This window comes from Mastacembelus armatus, chromosome 21 (genome assembly GCF_900324485.2).
Source record: "Mastacembelus armatus chromosome 21, fMasArm1.2, whole genome shotgun sequence".
In the NCBI taxonomy this organism is placed as follows: domain Eukaryota; kingdom Metazoa; phylum Chordata; class Actinopteri; order Synbranchiformes; family Mastacembelidae; genus Mastacembelus; species Mastacembelus armatus.
The window spans coordinates 10,821,280-10,841,497 of NC_046653.1; the positions used below are offsets into that span (position 1 = coordinate 10,821,280).

The window sequence follows — 20,218 nt, forward strand, 5'->3', positions numbered from 1 at the left end:
TGTATCTCTTTTCATCATATGTGTCCCCTAATTGCATCTCTGTAACACAAATCTCACTGTTAGTCTACTTGTATGCTTGATGCCTGTAAAAGTTGCCCAGAAGCACACTCTGTTCATTTATTCAGGGAAGCTTTGTGTTTTAGATGAATACCCTGTTCAAAGTGACACAATACAGCATTACAAGCAGCTAAGGCCTTCCATCATCACTGCTGAGTAACACACCATGCTTTTAATACTCTCCTCAGTGAATTACATGACTAGTATTATTATTATTATTATTATTATTATCATATAAATTACGTCGAGAAAATTGCAGGGCTTATCCATCTCCATCTGACTGGTTTGCCTTGCGTGTATAAAGACTGTTGGTTTGTCATTTCATTTATATATTCGAATGAAATATATTTTTCAGGTGTCGACTTTTTTCCTCATTTACCGCGCACCCCCCACCCCATGCACTGGTGCCCTAGGTAATTACCTATATGTAGCCTATACCACAAACCACCACTGTTATATAATGAAGATACACTTAGGAATAGCTCTACCAATTAATATTCATGCATCATAATTCATCAGAATTTACATAATACAGCTATTAGAGTCAACGGGCCTTGAGACAAAAAGTTCCAAATTCAAACTTAGTTGATTGTGCTGGTGGCAGACGGCTACACTATACATTAACATAATAATCTAAGACCCATGCATACAAATAAGCACATACCACGCAAGCCCACACACACAGAGAGACATATGAACACAAAATGACATTGTGTAATCTGCTCTCAGCAGTAATTTAGAAGTCTATGATGAGATCTGACAGTTCCAACATGACAGGATAATGACTGCACTGAAAAGTATGAGTCGAAATGGGTTAACAAAAAGGATTTGGGGTCTTTCAGTGGTTTACTTGTGTGTATGTATGTGCATGTGTGTGTCTGACTGCATGTGTGTAAGCATACAGAAGAAGCTGTTAATTACTGTGACAGAGAGTGAGGAGCCTTGTCACATTAGTCCCCAGGTAGCATTGACAGTAGAAAGTGATTTACATAAAGGAAGAACACAGAGGGCTCATCAGGTAAAAAGAGATGAGTATGTTTTGAAAAGTAGTGTGAGTCTGCGTGAGTCTAATAGAGATAGAGAGGGTTGGACCATCTCTGCATTTATATCTACACATTGTCTGTTATTGCTGCTTATTAGATTTCATGCTAACCTGTCACAGTTTCCAGCAACATGCACTGGTTGCAACTGTTGTCTCACAGCAAAACAGTGCAGGGTTCAAACATGCTGGCCGGCCAGGGCCAGGTACTGCAGCTTACTCCCACAGTCCAAGCACATGGAATTTAGGTTAATTGGTGACTCTAATTTGTCCATTGTATGTATGACTACTTGTCTGTCTCTATGTGTCAGCCGTGTCATAGACTGGTGATCTGTCCAGGGCGTACCTCGCCCCTCACCCAAAGTCAGCTGGGATCGATTCTGTCCCCTGTGACCCTCTACAGGATCTGCAGTATAGATAATGGATGGAAAGATGGATGCAGCCCTGGTCTTGTTTTCCAGATATTCTCTCATGCTTTATGAATGAAACACATGAGAAGGCATGGGTTCTATGCAGGAGTGAAGCCAACATAACAGTAGACAAGATTCAAAGAGAAAACGAGACAAAAAAAACATGAAATGAGACCAGATGAAATTTTAAAAGATATTTGTTGATATGCAGTCCCCTGCAAGTTCACTGATCCCTTAAAATATGAGGTGAGACCTGACAGTAAGTCAGAATGACACAGATGACATATAGCAAAAAGAAGACTCTTAGCTGAGACTCTTTTCAGCTTCTTAATAGCAGAACTGAGTCTCTAAGAAGTCCACAGATCCTTATCGGCAACCCACGTCCTGTCCCCCTAATCGCTGCAGATGTGATAACTGAATTATCCGTCTCCTCTGATCTTTCTATCTGATACAAAAACTACACTTCCTTCTCTCCGGGGCACAATTCAACTCCAGTGAACTGCCACTATTTCCCAGTCTCACATCTGCACCCCAGCTCTGATCATATCTCTACAGTTCAGCAGGAGAAATAGAAGACCTCGCAGAGTCAATTGCCTGTCATGATACATTGGTTAAGAGCCAGCCGTGAAGACTGATGGTTGTAATATATGTCATGGCTCATAAGCAGCACACATTTGAATCTGAGCAGCACAGTGGTAAACGGTCAAAGGAAATCAAAGCAATGAGCAAAAAAACCATAACTATAAGTTCAAGTCATTTAAGATCATTCTTGTAAGATTTGTACCCAAATAAAAACATTGCTTTATTTAAAATGTTACATTCCATTTATTTTGCGAAGATCATTGTGTCAAGGTGTAATAGAGGCACTGATTTGAAGAACAGAAATATTTGAGACCAAAGAACATTTATGAGAAATACAGTACTATGCAAACGTTTTAGGTACTAAAAATACACAGGGGATTCTTTTGGTATAAATTACAAAATACTGCACATTTATCAATTAACTTTATACAAAGTGCAGTAAAAAGAACAAACCCTAAATGTAATCAGCAGGCTATTTGCAGCACTGCCCTTTGCCCTTAAACCAGTAGCAGTTCTCCTTGGTTTCTCCTGGTTCTTTGCAGCACCTTGGAGAAGCTGCTGCTGTTCTTCTGTAGACTCAGGCTGTCCCAGTGTCTTCTCTCTCTTCATGTGATCCCAGACTGACTCCACACTGCGTCAGGGCTCTGTGGGGGCCTCTGAAAATAGTTCTTCATGAATTCTAGTGGTGTTCTTTATGGGTTTGTTGTCCTGCACAATTGGCTGTACAATGAACCTGGGATCAATCCGACACCTGATGGTCTAGAGAATCTAAAAACATCTAAAGTGCATAAAACATCTGTGCAGTACTGTGAATGCTCAAAATATTTTTAAAAACAAAGGCCTAATATAACATGTGATATACTAAACAGTTATATGTAATATTATGTTACAGTAAGTAGGGGATTTTGTCATATTAAATGGATAAAATTCATGACTTCAGAAAATGACATAAAAGCCAGTCAGAATCTACAAGACCTTATTACTGCTCTGAACTCTGCTGGTGTACCTCATTCAGACTGATACAGTGAAACAACTGTCTGATAGTCAACAGTGAGGCTGGGTGATAAGGTCCAAACATTCACTTCACTGAATCTTCCTCTGCTTGTGTTACAGATTGATTATTGCCACATAGCCCTCCACCTTTGTCATCCCCTTAAAAGGAGAGATGCAAAATGATAACAGAAACCAGTTAATGAAGCATGAATGATTAAAGAGCCCCACAGGGAGAGGTTGTCAAACCGTGCAGACGGTAAACCTTTATTATTTGTGTCATCCGCCGTTCACTTACAGCTGGGGGCAGGAGATACACTAAGACAAAAATATGAAGTTGAAGGGCAGGGGGGGAGTGTTGTTCCACAGGGTGAACTTGAAGGAGACAAATTTTGAAAAATTAAGATAAAGAGAATAAGATAGAGGATGAAAGAGAGGTTGAGCTCATCATGAAAGAACGTTAAAGCAGGAGGTTTGAAGCAGAATTAGCACCTTATTCAAATGTACATGTCAAAAAGAACATGACAAGTCACCTCCTCTAATGTGAATTCAGAATCGCATAAAAAAACCAAAACAGTATTATAGTCTTCTATGCCTAATGTGCACCATTAGACCCTCATATTAAACTCTCTCTCTCTCACTCTCTCACTCTCTCACACACACACACACACACACACACACACACACACACACACACACACTCAGGCTATTAACCCCACAACACACCTTAGACACACACCTGCAGTGACTCTCTCCAACTTCCCTTTTATTTCAAGTCTCTCCCTCTGACCTCCTAGCTCTCCTTCTTCCCTTTGATCAGGAACTCTCAGTAAACAGAGGCAGGATTTACATCAGTGGCGGCAAGCTGCTCTCATCACTTTGCTGTGCCAAAGCTGCTATTTATTTTTTCAGCAGAGTATTGAAGGCACCCAACATGGAGAAGAATTACATCAGCTCTTAGGGTGCAGCTTTTCTGTCACATAGACTATGACTGTATCTCAGAGCTAGTAAATAATCCCCAAGTGCTCCTTATTTGACCCCAGATTGATTCGTTTCTCATTTTAGAGTGCACAAAAACACTAATGAAAGTGTGAAAACAGTCTGTTCTAAATAGTAAAGGTTATGTCAACAAATCAAACATTAAGAAAGCATGTGTTCACAGTATGTTCACTGTAGACATATCCAGTATATATGAAACAATGCAAATGTATTTTTAACTTTGTGTTAGTAAACTTGAAGGAAATGTTTGTCACTCTCCTGTCTGGAATGATTGGTAACACCTTTAAAACAAAGCATGATTCCCTAGTCTAGAGCCAGTGTTTGGTTTGTTCATTCTGGGCTACCGTAGAAACATGGCAACACAACATGGCTGTCTCTGTGAAAGGAGACCTGCTCCCTTTGTAAAATGCTCATTTCAAGATTAAGAAAATGCTGGTTGGTATTTTCCTGCTGACAACACTAATGACAACATATTCATGAATACTATATTCCAATCTTGCTAATAGATTGGTCAAAATATTAGACTTTGTAACTTTAAACCTCACTGCTGGAGGTGGGGAAATATTGTAATTAGAGATTAGCTCATAATTTCACCATATCTTTTCTGTATGAAAGTGACACCGTGCAGTATGACAATTTTAAAAAGTTGCAAAAACTAGCCACGCAAAAATCTGTAGTCTCACCTTATCAAATATCACTTACACGCATTATCGGCCATTCAGGGGTTTTGCTGAGCCAAGCACATCTAACACAGATGTGTCCTATTAATGTACAATATTTAACAGACTTTCCCATAATGTGGCTCTCCTAATATAAATACTGTACATGAACTGCTAGTGCTATATAAAGAATGATCAGAATGTGTTCTTAGTGGAGCAGATGGTTGCAGTTCTGCCAGCACTAAATAGTGCCGAGCAATTATGTGCGATGATAAGTTGGTTCTGAGTTGAAAGCCTATCATTAAGGCTTTAATTAAAGCAGTAGCTGAGGCGGGTGACACTGTCTGCCATAGATTCTTTGTACCCATGGGTGGGGGTGTCTCACACTCTCTCTGTCTCTGTCAGAGCCACGCGGTGCATATGTGTGCCACATGAATTTGTTTCTCCTTTCGTGTAAGTAGCTTGGTATACACAGATTCAGGAGCACACACAGATGGCAGTGTCTAATACTGGGGGCAACTAGTGTCGCCTTGTGTGGTCGAGCGTCTAGACTAAATGCATGCCCAGTGGCATTTTTAAAGAGGATGGGTGGGGAGAAGGAAGGAAGAGTCTTATGAATTCAAGTAGTATTTTACTGTTGTTCTGGCACAAGAGCTATCAAATACTTTACAAATTCTTTCGCTTATTACGCCGCCCAAAACTGAAAGTGCACAATTATATTCCCTGCTGCACTTCGGCCCACAGATAGTTCTTACAACAAATATGAATGTATGTACTATTCTGTGCGTTTGACCTGAGTATAGATGCAGTAATACCATCTGTACAAAGGACAAGTGGATAGTCTGGGCTCTGTGTAACTGGCCTAGTTTTCAGGGATGCAGATGGATTAATAAAACATGACAAGGGAATAAATGTTGTACCCCAGACCTGATTGAACAGTCAGGGGAGGACAAAGTTGCCTTTTAACACGTTTAATGTTTTGTGTTAGGACTTATCGGTACAGTAGACCTCAAGTTATATAGTATCTTAAATTATCTATGTAATACATGTTATACTAATTAGAATAACTAGGGATTGTCCTAACCCTAACCCTAACCCTAACCCTAACCCTAACCCTAACCCTAACCCTAACCCTAACCAAACCTGGTAAAGTATCAAGAGAAGATAATATAATCTGCTAATATTTGTTGGTTGTAGATTTTAGTCAAGACTTTATTCATTGCAAAGGGTGTACAACAGAATTGTGTTAACTTCAGGTCAGTTTAACCAATTTTATCTGGTGTGGATATAACATCCATAAATACCTCACAATTAGTGTTTTATTTCAGTTCTAAGGGCCAAATATTAGTCACTGCCTGAACACTGTGTTTAGCCAGGCTAAAAACACCAGTATCTTAAAATAATTGCTTCAGGGAAAGCACATCAATTACTTCTGACCTTCTTTGTGTCTTCCTCCTTTTTTCTGCAACTCACTGTCTCTTAAAGAGCAATTTTAAAGCACTGGGCATCTGGCCGCACCCTTATTAAAAGAATATACAGTTAAATTGAATGCCATCAATAACACTAAACTACAGGCGCTGTATAAAATGTCAATCAGCGTCCTCGAGAGGCTGGCTTTTTGCTTTGTTTGTGTCTCAGGATTTATAGACACAGGAAGGACAGCTGACTTTATATCAGGCAATGTGGAAGAAAAACACAACAACTAATAGACCCTGCTCTACCAACAAAGAATCACTTATACAAATTTGAGAACATTGGCTGCAGGTTGGAGTCAATGACAGCCTGCAAAATTCATATTGTTGGATTTGGCCTTGTTTTTAAGAGAAGCCTAGAACACTCATAAAATTGTAGCATTAACTTAAAGCTAATCTAATAATCAAATAATAAAAATAATTGGTTTATCAACCCTGGGCAGCATGGTGGGTAGCATAGTGGTTAGCACTGTTGCCTCACAGTCAGATGGTCGTGGGTTTGCAACCCATCAGGGGCCTTTCTGTGTGGAGTTTGCATGTTCTTCCTGTGCTTGTGTGGGTTTTCTCCAGGTACTCTGGTTTCCTCCCACAGTCCAAAAACATGTATGTCAGGTTGATTGGTGACTCTAAATTGCCCATAGGAGTGAGTGTGAGTGTGTGAGGTTGTTTGTCTCTATGTGGCCCTGTGATGGACTGGTGACCTGTCCAGGGTGGACCCCTGCCTTTCACCCAAAGAGAGCTGGGATAGGCTCCAGCAGATCCCTGTGACCCTGGTTAAGGAATAAGCAGGTATAGAAGATGGATGGATGGTTTATCAACCCTATTTATTTGTTTGTTGCTATGCACTGAGGTTGCTTCTGATATTTGGATTTGTTTTATTTTAATAGATATTAGTTTTCACTTCAAAGCCCTACAATAAAAATGTTAAAACAGAGTGCAAGATACTATGTAAAAATGTAAAACTGTAGCATTAACTTAAAGCTATACAGAGTATAGTCACTACATTCCTGTATGACTTTTAGTAAAATCATATGGAAGGCCTGAGGGTTGCCAGTAGTTTCTGTCGATCTCTGGAGTCACTCTTGAAAATCCTGTCTCCGTATTTTCTGTAGCTTAAGAAAGAGATCTTTGGAAGTTTAATTACAGTAAGTGATAACATGAAATTAACCTGACCCCTTCTTGAAACAAAGTTTGACTGATGGATGTCATTTCAGACAGCATGGGTGTGTTTGGTCCGATGGAGCGAGCTATCCAAACACCTCGAGCTGTTTGAATTAATGCTGTATAGCACAGTAACCACCAGGAGAAAATGAAGATGGATGACCTAGCAATGGAAAACATTCCACAGTCAAAGGTCACACATCACCTCACAGGCAACCTCGTTCAGCTCATAAACCTGTGTGCTAGCTTCAATACAAACATAATCCTGTATTAGTCGTTGTTGGAAAGTTCAAGACTGGTTTTTGTCCCAAAGCCAGCAGAAAACTTATTTGTTGCCATCTCACGGGAAGTAAACGAAATATCTCAAATGTTTTAAATCCAATTGCATGTAACGCAGTCATGATCATTTCTGCCATTACCGCTGCTGCTCCTGAAATCAAATCTCAAAGTCATCTTGTCCCCTATTAGCTGTGCATTACATTATAGCCTAGGGAAGGGCGAGACAACATGTGTAGGCTTGTTCTGCTCTCTTCCTTGACACGCAGAATTAATTCATCACAATAGCTGCAAAGTTGCAATTTCCTGTAATTTGCAAGGAAGGGACATGCTGCTTGGGACTCTGTGGGGAGAAAATCAGCCTTTACTTGTTCTCCCTCTGCCTCTCCTCTTTATTTCCCCTCTTTTTTCCCTCTCTTGCTTTCTCTAGGACCCTTACTGAGTGCAATCTAGACAACTACAATCTCAAGCCTGATGACATGAAGTGCAGAAAAGTCTAGGCTCCGAGTGGTGATGCTATTGCTGTGATTACCTGACTTTTATCAAAGTGCTTCATGCTTACAATGCACTTTCTGATCTTAACAAATAAATGATATTCTGAACAATATTATGACTGTTTACTATTACTGCCTGTCATTAATAGGCTGGTGACATCAGCATACTTGCTTCTGTTTTGAAGTCTAAGGGCTTCTGTACTTATTTTTCTATACAGGCTTTTTTTTTTTTTTTTTAATGAACTGTCTATTCTGTAACAAAGACACGATTTTTCTTTATAGCCAAAGCCTCACATTTTCCCCCTGCAGCTACACACACAAAATTAAAACTAAATAATTCATACACTACATTTGTATCGAATGTGTAGCATCCTATGAAATGGTCAGTTTGTTCTCCAAACCAGCTAAAATTGTGTTGTCAGCACAGTAAGGTGGGGACATAAGTGCTTACGTCTGCTAATACAGCTCCATTCGGCTAAAAGTACCCCTCTTGCACAAAACTAACGCTCCCCCATGTATCTGTTCATCATCTCAAAAACCCCTATGTCACATGAACAGGAAGCACATGATGGGCTGCTTGAGTTATGACCTAACTGGTGAATGCAGACAAAAAAGTTTATACTGCAATGGATATTCTGTGGAAAGAAATAATAATAAAACAGAGGCTGTTTTGCTGACACCATCTGCATCGCGTTACTACACTATGCTGCCAACTGACAGCTATGACGATGATGACATATTGACAGAGGCTCCACTGGGATACCCCTGGTTTCATCAGGGGAAATCTAGCCTGGGTTGATGACGCCTGCGGGCCTCTTGGATGAGGATAGATGAGGACATTTGGCTGTCAGCGGTGAGGTGGCTTATCTCGTTCAGTCAGAAGTCCATAAGGGAGAGAGAAGACACAAGAGGACTGGTCTCAATAGGCAAATGTAGTCATCCTCCCATGCTTTTCTCATCATTCTCGTCTTTCGGAGTTTGGAATATGTGGTATTTTTGTCTGTGAGTAGATTTATGCCAGGATGCCTTTATTTTTGAGAAAAAAGTGTCTTTCTACAGTCATCGATTGCTACTTTTGTGCAGAAGGTACTTGCTAACATTCTTTGAACTCTAGTGTCTTTAACAAATTTTTTTTTAAGGTAGGTGCAAGTCAAGATGCCAAGGGAGCCACTTTAGATAATTGGGAAGAAACCTGTGTGAGACAGTCATTGATTTCACTGCCTTTCTCTGCCTGTCTGTGTTGTTCAGGGCCCACGGGCAGCAGTCTGGTATCCCAAAACAAACACGCTGTGGGGGGTGAGCCATCCACAGCCCAGTCCACAGGGTGCTTTATCAATCAATACAACCTTATAGAGCATAAATTCTCTCTGCCTTTGCCTTCACCCTCCAGCATCTTCAGTCCCAGAGCCCACTGGATAATATAGACTTTCAGTACCCACAGAGTTGATGCAATCCGTGCTCATTATCAGGGTGTCCTTTAAAAAGATAGCAGCGGGTTAATATAATGATGTGAAGTATTCTGGCTTGTCTGCAGGATTTAGCACAGCCAGGAGTACAGTACATTTGCAACCCACTGGCATGACATTGAGTGGTTGAGTCACTCCTCGGTGAACCATTAAAGTCAGTCCTAGAAAATCTCAGGAAGTGGGTGAAACAAGCAATGGATTTAATAAACGAATACAACCATCTTGGGAATTTGAGTCCGGAATGTTTTCATTTTCTCCGACTGAGGACTGGTTCGCTAATTGGGTTATGTGGGCTCAGCAAGGAAGTTGTCAAGCTTCAGGGGTTTTTATTTGTGCCTGGCTGTCAAATCACAGCCCAGGGTAGTGACCCTCAGGATGACGCCCCCATGAGGGCCTTTAAGGTACAGCTGTCTGATGAGTCAGTTTAAAAGCCCCACTTTCCCAGAAACCCCAGGTTCTGAGGTGATAGGGAGAAAGAAAGCAGGGGGCACACACAGCTGGGTACTCTGGGAGGATTTTACTGATCTTTGGCTCAACCTGGTGACTGCTGAGAAAGCATGGCAGTCACATTCATCACTCTCAACTTTAAAAGACTAAAAGCTACAAGCTGTTGAAAAATGCACTTTGTTGACATTCCTTTCAGCTAGACAAAAATACTGCACTTAACACCGCCACACATTCTGAAACAATTTTAGACCACCATTACATTTACTGTAGCAATGCTGCGATGACCATATATATTTATTTCTCAGTCTTATTAGAATACAGTGAGAAAATATAGGTAATATGGACACAGTTAAATAATATCAGTAAAAAGCTGTTTCCATAATGATAAGCCAAGATTACTAATTTACTGCACGTACAACCTTAGGTTTTATTCAACACGTGAAAGGCTTCTTAATGATTGTTTGAGCTATGAGATTATATGAGTTAGGTCTTAGTCCTTTTTTTTCCCCTTTTTTTTTTAGCAGTGAATGCACATCTTGTATGAGTTTAACTACAAGGTTGCTTCATGGTTTGAAAGCTCATATGTAAGATGAAGGTTCAATTACATCATTCAATTAAAACTTCCACAATTCAACAGGTATAAAATCGCAATTTTGCATCAGCAATACGCCTCTCAAAGGGAAATTTGCAAAAAAAAAAAAAAAAAAAGGATACTCAAAGAGGTGGTATTCAAGCTGCTACAAAGAAATAGAAAGATTCTGGAGAGGTCTAGGGCTTAAATAGGAATGGAAAGCCCAGAAAACTGTCAAATTCTGCTGAGAAATTTAAAACACTGGAAGAAATCCAGCAAGGAGCAAGCTCAGCATCTGGCAGCTTCATCTGGATACCAAGTTGATCCTTCTACAGTCTGTAGGAGCTTGATCAGGAATGGCCTTTGTGGTCATAGATTTCCTGTATTTTCTGGCTGCACCTTAATAAACAAACCTAGAAATAAATATGGATCATCAGTACAACATTGCTAAAACAGCAGTGCTAATGATGGTCTAAGACTTTTGCACAGTACAGCATGTGACACTAATGTGTTTATCTGGATCGACTGCCAGTGCCAATCCCAAATATTTAAATTCCTGGGCATTTCAGTGTATTGTACATCAAAACACTCATATAAATATGCACTCACAGTTAGGCTCAGGTTAAAGTCTCTGATCTGACTCTCTCACCAGTATTGCCAGTACATTGCTGCACTTTAGCTGACTATGCCACACTTGCTCGATGTAAACCGATTGTCTATGAGCTTAAAACTTTAATAAGTTAAAGGTAATTTGGTCTGTTAATTTTTTCCCCACTCATTTTTCACAAACTCTGGCACTGCTATAAGGCCACCATACTGGCCCAGATGTTGGGATTTCACCAGATGTGATTTACCTGCTGTGATGAGGACAGGTCAGAACAACTTCTTTCTTGTCCCTTGCCTTTCAAAAAAAGAGCAACCAAGGCAGAAAACAGACACAGACACAGCTGCTAATGACATACTAGCCAACCACTGACGACACAAAGGGTCTGTTTGCATCTGTGCACATCATCACATGAACGACTCTCCATAAAAACAATGCTTGTCACCATATGTAGATAACAGCCTCAGGTACAAATAATAGAAAACTCAACTTACACTAATAATGCAAAGAAACTGTTTGAAAATAATGACCTTTTACCAATTAATGACCCAATTAAATTATACTAAATACATAACATAATTTTGAAAAGTAGAAAATTTCACAGCATGGATAAAAATAATCATTTATGTCTGTCCATGCATGTATGTGGGTGTGCATGTGTGTCTGTGTGTGCCTGTCTAAAGGCAGCTACAGTGGTGGTGGCTTCCTGGGGAACTGAAATTAATGAGTGTAATCAGAAGCAAACAGCGAGCCAGGCAAGGGCAATTAATACAAGCAAGGCGAGTAGAGCTGCTGGTTTGCTTGGCCAGGCATGGCTGGAGCTGAAGAGATGGAGGATTAAGATGCAACCACAGACAAAATACACAGCTTTCCACACACAGCAGATGTCCACAGAGGGACGGTGCTGGGAGCCTGGCATCGACATGCATCCGCCAACCGGCCACTCGGTCTGCCGGCCCAATACGAGCTGACAACCTCCTGGCTGCATTCAGATAACACAATCTCCTCTATTTAGTTCGAGAGCCAGGGGAAGGCCCTCAACAGGGCCCCTGCACTGCATAAGGAAGGGACTGTGCAAATCTGCACAGTGGAGCTACTATGTGTGTGTGTGTGAGAGAGAGAGAGAGACAGAAAAATATAAACACTAAGAGAGAAAGAGATCAGGGGAGGGCATTGTGTGCAAACTCAAGTACATCTCAATGTGAGGGACATATTTGTTACCCCCTGTTCCCTCCATGTTTTTCTGATTGAAACTGGGATGCATGCATTCTTTCAAGTATGCATATTTGCTTCAGTATAAATAAACACACTGGACCCAGCTGCCTTCAGAAAGAGCTCTGCTTGTTGTTTTCTTTAATTGACACTAAACGAGAGTGTCACCGCCCAGGATCTTTTCATTCAGCCCTCGCTTTGTTGCCTTGAATAACGTTCGTTCCCCCAGCAGTCTCGCGTTTCCACTGTTTATGTGAGATAATGATGCATGTGTAAGGATACACCGCCAGGCCAAGAGGAGGGCTGATACAAACTGTGACGGCTGCCTTGTCGATCCAAACCAATTTGTGCTGAAACTGAGCTATGATGTTAGCTCAGACATTGGAGGATGTAATGACGCGAGATGCTACAGCCCTTTTAGCAATTGTGCATCTGTGATGCAGACAGAAAATAAGGGCTCAGACCCACTCTAAACAAGGGCTTAAAGGTCATGTGAGGTCAAACAAACATGAGGCCAAACCTGATTTTACAGATAATGAACTCATTCCCTCTCTGTGTAATGTCCTTAAAATGTAAATGTTATTACTTTATTTGCATCTTAAGTCTAAGTAGAGTTTTTCAGGAAAAGACCTCTACTTTGTGACTAGAGATGTGACTAGAGACTGAGATGTAATGTCCTTCTCTGATTATTAAAAAACATAGATATTTTGACATTTCAAACATTTTTAATCAGCTTAAAAGGTACGGCTAATGAACTTGTGTAGAAGTATGTTTGTTGAACAATTCATATCTCAACAAAGAGCCTTAAAATGAACAATATCAGTATTTTAGATTCACAAAGTAAAAATATAACCTGTCTTCAACAAAAGATAAGACGTAGTATAAGGTTGGACAATTGTGGATTGTGGCTTTAACGCCAGTGCCATAAAACTGTTGACCTCATTTCCTCCTCCGCGAGTTATGTGGTTGTTGTGCACTTTTAGTGTGTACTGGTTTATGAAACACTGCTGGGTTGGAGGGCAAGTCCAACAAAAATGACAAAGCAACTCCGTCAAACTTTGATTGAATTCTCTTCTAACATGTTTTGTCAGCAGGGAAAATATCATTGCCTGTTGATTGATTCTCTTCCCATACATAAATTCTGATCTTTATTGTCCTGAGAGTGCAGACTGGAGGATTGAGCGAATTGTGTTAAAGCTGTCTTTGACACCTTCACTGGTACCGATAAATAATTGACACTCCAATAACTTTTGAAATACGTGCTCTTGTGCCATTGAAAGGCAACAGTTTAACGTGTCTCTCTTTTAGAACCCCATTACTTTAATGGAGGACAATTCAAACTCAAAAAATTTACAGTTTCTTTCATGGCTGTGGCCAGATAGAAATTGCCTGGTAACATCAGCTCAGTCAGACTACTCTTAGGAATTGATGAGTTTCCTCATATAATACAGTTAAGGATTTTTTTTTTCCTTCTTCTTTTCTTGGACAGGGATCAAAGACTTTCTTCTCTCTGGTGTAGCTTGTCTGCCCTCTCCTGGCCTTATGTGGTCAAATCAACTTGACTTATTAAAGACAATATATATATATATATATATATATATATATACATATGTATGTACATATCGCACTGCAACATAGGGACCTCAAACAAATCCAGATGGAGAAATGTATGATAGTAGCTGTATGAGTAAAAACATCAAGATGAGACTGAAATGCCTGGAACCACTTCAATGATTCCTTGACATTCGAGAGAAAACCCTGGATGGCCCTACGACCCACTTTACAAAAATTACTGCTATAAAGATTAAAAAAAACCACACACTTGGTATTAATGGTTCTGTAAAACCATCAGATTGTCAGAGTGAAAAATGGCTCAAGCATGAGGGACTAAAGTAATCTTTGATAACTAATGAGGATGTTTCCAAGAGTAAAAGTAACATCCAATCAGTCACAATCAGAGTAGAAAGTGGAAAAAATGGATAAACAATTACAGCAGCAGCCTCCATGGTTCACCACCCACAATCTATTTTAGGACCGATGGATTTAAGTTAAGAGAAATACACTTCTATGTTAAGAGAAAAGGGAAGAAAAAAAATAAAAAAGCTCTCCAGAGTCAAAACCATCACCAGACGCCACTGCGGCATTTTTTTGAACCCGTGCGTCAGAGCTGTGCCCGTGGCCAAACCGCTTATTAAAACACAGAGAAGCCAAGTGCCATAAAGACAGAAGGCGGGCAGCTTGTTATTATTCTTTCTGAGAGGTGAGCAGGCTGAGATCAATGGCTGCAGTGGTTTCCCCTCACCACAACTATGACCCAGTAAAGCACAAAGGACTGTGCGGCTCCGACCCATACAGTCACAGATATTAACTATTCCAGGGGCCTTTGAAAACAGCTGCCAAGAATAATTTCCCATATGTAACATTTCCCACCAAAGCCACAGAGTCATGCTGACATATTCTGTGCCCCAACAGACCCTACATGCCCTGACTAGAATGACAGAGTAGAATCAATGGAAAACCAGATATATTTCATTAATGAGTCCATTTGGAGCTTGTGAAATGCATTGTTGATGAATTATTTAGTTGTGTTGCATTAATAGGGCATATACTATAGATAATCAGTAAAATGCTGCATTGTGAAGCTCAAGTGTAGTTACAAATACCATTTTCTCAGAAAGGAAAAGCTGATCTGGGGATAAATCTTTATTTCCAAATCCAATAGTTAAGGCCTCTCATCTGTAGTTTATTGCACACTGAGGTCTTGACTTAATAATGAAGAAACTGGATCCTTCCCTGTTACCTTCATCACCCTGATATCAGGTTTGTCCTGTAAAGCAGATGGGGGCCTGCTGTTATCTTCAGTACTAACAGGAAAATGCACTATTCTGTCTGTTCAGAATTGGGTTGTGCCAACATATGATCCATACTATATAATTTTACCCAGTAAAAATAAAAAAAAAGATATACAGTATGGTGTGGGAGGCTGTCAGTGTGCAATCAAGCCTTCCTTAAGGGCACAGAAATAACCAATTTCACAAACACTGAATACTAGCCCAAATTATCAGCCCTGTCAATTCAAAAACAGAGAGACATCCATTCTCACCTTTTTGCAATTTAAAGTTACCAGTTAACCTAACCCGCAGTCTGTGAGAGGAAGATGAAGCCCTGCCAGGTTCAAACTCAAAGCCTTCCTGTTGTAATCTAATTCTATCCTACATTTTCCTTCCCACATTTTATTTTAAATAGCAAAGCAATGAGACTGCACAGCAACTGGACTCATTGTAAACAAGTAAAATAATCCTTATAAAGTAATCCTTATTGCTTTGCTTGATGCAAACTTTTGTGTTAAATCACACTCCAAGATATAGCACACAAAATACAAGCAAGACATTTTCCCCATGTGCTCATCTCGCAAAATGTAAAATGCTATGAGAGTGATATGGTATATAGACAGATATTCTACATATCACTACACATTGGGTTACTGAGTGTAGACTGAAGGGGCTGATGGGTAAAAGTTGCCATTTTATCCATGTAAAATTAAATCTATAATACAATAAAGTGTGCAAAATGTGAGATGTCTGAATATGTCACTGCAAATACAGTATATAGGGCACAAGGGTACACAAAAGTTACTATAATCTTTATATGTGATATGATACATATTTACACAAACAGACCAATTTCTGTATGTATATTTTATCTTACAAAAGGCACAGGTCACTGATGCACAGTATGAAATGTATCAAGGTACAGTTCGTTTAGTGCAAAATGTTTCGACAAGAAGAAGCAGCCAATACTTCCATTTTCTGGGAAGCCGAAACAAAAATAAATAAGGGAACCTTTTGTAAAGTTTTGCTGTGTTTTTGTTATATCACTGAAATATTCCAAGTAGACATAGATGTAATGTTCACCTACCTGTACAGCCCTGCTAAAAAGTAAGAGGGGTTTGTGTAAGTAAAGTTGCCCATTCTGACCTCTGAAAACAACTGGGCAAATGTGTTTGGGCAAGTTATATGAGTGATAAGTGAAGAGAGTGCATGCACAGTCAAATCTTCTGCAGGTAGATAATGTAAAAGAAGGATTGTCATCAGCTGCAGAGAAGCTGCAGTTCACTGGCATTGTAACTCAAGGCAGGCGCTGCCAGCTCTGTCTCACCCACAGCATCTTGCCCTCTGATCTTCAGGTTAATAAACTTTATCTTCCAGGTGTTATCTTCCAGTGGGGAGCGGATAAGACCAAATATTTGCTCAAAAATACCCAGACAGGCTGCATCTCTATGTATAGTCCCAGCTACAGCCACCAGCACCAAGCCATGGGGCGAGGCCAGGGCTCTAAGGCCCTGGGGCTCCAGGTTAGGGCTAAGGAAAAGGCGCTCTTCCCGGGTCAAAGCCAGAAGACGAAGGCTAACAAGTTCAGCACCCAGGAACTCATCCATCTGTGCACTGCCAGCTCTAAGAAAGAGAGACACAGCTCTATCAATGGGGTTTGGCTTTGAGATGTTTTTGATGTCAAGTTCAAACCCTTATGCGCTGAATTTTTTACACAGTTTCAAATTATTTTATCTGATTTACTGAAAAATAGCACAATTCTGGTTACATTTGTATAGTCACTGTGGTACTAATGGGTAGAACAATGTCATGCACTGATGTATAACCACAGTCTTTTATTTTATTGTAGCACAGGGACACAACAATGTCACAAGACATTACGTCTTCAGTTCAACTGTAATGAAACTAAAAATGTAAAAAATTGCTAATCAATTCAGCAAAAGGGCTTAAAATACAAGGTTATTTAAAAAATCTTTACCCTCAACAAACTTCCAAGTTTCACTGTTAAGGAGTGCCCAAACATGTTGCTTCCTTCCTCTTCAATCCAATTTGTAATGACTAAAAACTGAGCCAGTCCTGCCCTAAATGCATCACTTCTGTCAACACTGAAAAGCAAACAAGGTGTTGTCCCTAAACCTTTTCTTTTTTTTTAGCAGTGATGTCAGACCCATATTTACACACATTGACAGAAGAATAGCTTAAACAACTATAGAATCATTACAGGTGGTTAGCCATGTTCACCTTGCCATGTGTCAATTTACCAGACATGCCTCAACATGGAAACATTAGTGTGGGACTGGAGCACAACACAACGTGCACAAACACAAATGTGTGTATGTCAATTTGATAAAGTTTCATATAGTAAATATTTATTCCTTTCCCTATTTATCTAGTTAGAATTAGAAGGATTATTATTATTATTAGGCCATAAAAATGTTGACTAAAAAAACCTTATGTTTGGATCATATAATGCCATGCTTTATAATCTTACTTTATATCTTAGAATTTGCTAGCTATTATGGTTGAACAATGGACCAACCTATACAGCAACAACAGCAGCAGCTTTAGTGCATTAACATGTGTAAAGTCTGCTAGTATTTTAGAATTTCAGGTGTTGGTAAATAGATTTTCATGTGTTTAGCCACCACTACAATCCTGACTCAGTAACGTCAGTGCAAACCTTAGTTGGTGTCCATGATTATGTTTTGTTATGAATATTAACAAACCATGTGAAATTTCAGCATTATGTTTGCATTTAACTGTTTATGGCATTCTTACCTGGAGAGAAGGCGTAGCTTCACATCTGGCCAGAAGTGTTGTGGGCCCCAGTCTTGAGGCTGCTGGCCCAGTGAGAGGTTCTGACTGTTCAACAGCTGGAAGAACCACTGGCAGAACTGCTGGCCGAGGACTAGTGGGTCAAAGCCTACCTCAGCCGTCATGTCACTGGAATCAGATGCTGTTTCTCTGGACAGTCTCTGCCTGGTGCCATTCGTCTCTCCTTGGAGGCTTTCATCAACCACAGCCTTAAAGGATAAGAAGTTACTGTTACATTCAAACACACTGCCACATTGTGTCTACAGTAACCTGTTCAAAGATGTCTTCGGAGAAAGTTTCATTAGAACAATAACTTAGAAAATGAAAGGAAAAACAAAAATAATGAAGGAAAACAATCCTAACTTGCAACAGCTTATATTTACTTAACAGAACAGACAACACACCCATCTTTTTAATGGGTCAACTAGACAAAAGGTTGACTCCTTATGAAAATCTTACTAAGGAAATCCTACTCAACATTAACATGCTAGGAGTCACAATATTCATCTTTTACAAACAATACTAAAGATCTTTTTTCAGACATATGAGCACTTACTAGTAAATTCTGAATACCTAAAAATGATCAACCAAGCAACTCCAGTGGAGTCTCATTTTTGTATCAGATGCAGCTACCTATCCCACAGACTGTTTTCTGCAAAAACATGGAGGATTCCAGATTACTAAATTACAACCCACTTAATAAACTTATGTTTTCTACACTATTCAAAGAGGACGTCAAGTCTGCAGTCAGTCTCTTCTATTAATCATATATATATATATATATATATATATATATATATATATATATATATATATATATATATATATATATATATATATATATATGTATATATATAACACACACACACACATATATATATAACACACACATATATATAACACACACACACACACATATATAACACACACACACATATATATAACACACACACACACATATATAACACACACACACACATATATAACACACACACACACATATATAACACACACACACACATATATATATATATATATATATATATATATATATATATATATACACACATATATGTGTTAGTGCCATTCCTGACATTGCCAACACCAAGCTGATTGTGTGTCACTGACCTGGCCTGGTGTATCTACCCCCCCACGGGACCACAGCTCCAGCGTCCTCTTCACCAGCTGGTGTTTCTCGCTGCTCGGGGGCATCATCAGCCCCTTTTTGGCCAGGTACTTGAAAATTAGCTCACGATGAACCTTCTTCCTCCTCAGGAGCTCCTCGGCATTTTTAGTGAAGGAGAGAATGGTTTCTGTAGCCTCTATATAAACACAAGAACATGCAGTCCTTAAGTTAAGGGTGGAATAACAATAGAAATCCGGGCGTTATTCACTTTTTCATTAACACAGTTACCACTGAGGCTTGAGGCCACAGAACTTCATTTTCCTAAGACTTACACGTTTTAGAATTAGATTTTTTTTATTTATGTAACACAAACTAGACATAAAGTCATACTGTCTCTTTGAATATAGCAGCCTATCGTCACAGTAACAGCTACCGTAGCCTAGCTAAGCTTCTCTTTGCTATCTGATGCAGATTTAAAAACAAACCTGTGATATTTTCCACAGCTATCAGTTTATTCGTGACCGTGTCGCACAGTGAAAGTAAACTACTTTTCGGCATGAACATCAGTATCTCTGCACACCCAGCGCGCTCTGTTTCAGACAGTCCCGGCATCTTTGACACCACATAACAAATATTAATAAAGCTCTTCCGTCCACTCGTGTCCTGCTAGAAAACTGACCGTACAGGAACAAATGTGCGTAAGAAACGTTCCGCCCATATCCGCGGCTGCTCGAGCGCTACAGGACTTAGAACTGAGGGCTCTGCTGCCTTTATATCTATAGGAATTATCGATGTCTCAAACTGAAATGCGCACTATCTCACGTAAGATGATTCCTGTGTCATCAGATCACAATTTTGTACATTATTTTAAGGCGAAAATCTAAGGTCAAGATAAAATATGTAACTGGGAGTTTAGATTATGGGGCAATGTGATTTACAGCTAATATCCCTAGAGTGGTAACTTTACGAGGAGCACCTGAAGGCGTCATAACCCAGCCTAGCTTAGCA

General features: G+C 39.8%; 1 protein-coding gene across 1 annotated transcript; it reads right to left on the reverse strand.

Annotated features, from left to right (window-relative positions):
* Positions 1-15,124: 15,124 nt before the first annotated feature.
* Positions 15,125-19,881, reverse strand: c21h3orf38 (chromosome 21 C3orf38 homolog). Its single transcript, XM_026296523.1, has 4 exons — positions 19,696-19,881; positions 19,213-19,406; positions 18,049-18,293; positions 15,125-16,893 (listed from the first exon to the last, which is right to left on the reverse strand). The coding sequence occupies exons 1-4, from the start codon at positions 19,820-19,822 to the stop codon at positions 16,530-16,532; spliced, it is 930 nt and encodes a 309-aa protein (XP_026152308.1). The 5' UTR covers positions 19,823-19,881; the 3' UTR covers positions 15,125-16,529.
* Between the last annotated feature and the right edge of the window lie 337 nt (positions 19,882-20,218).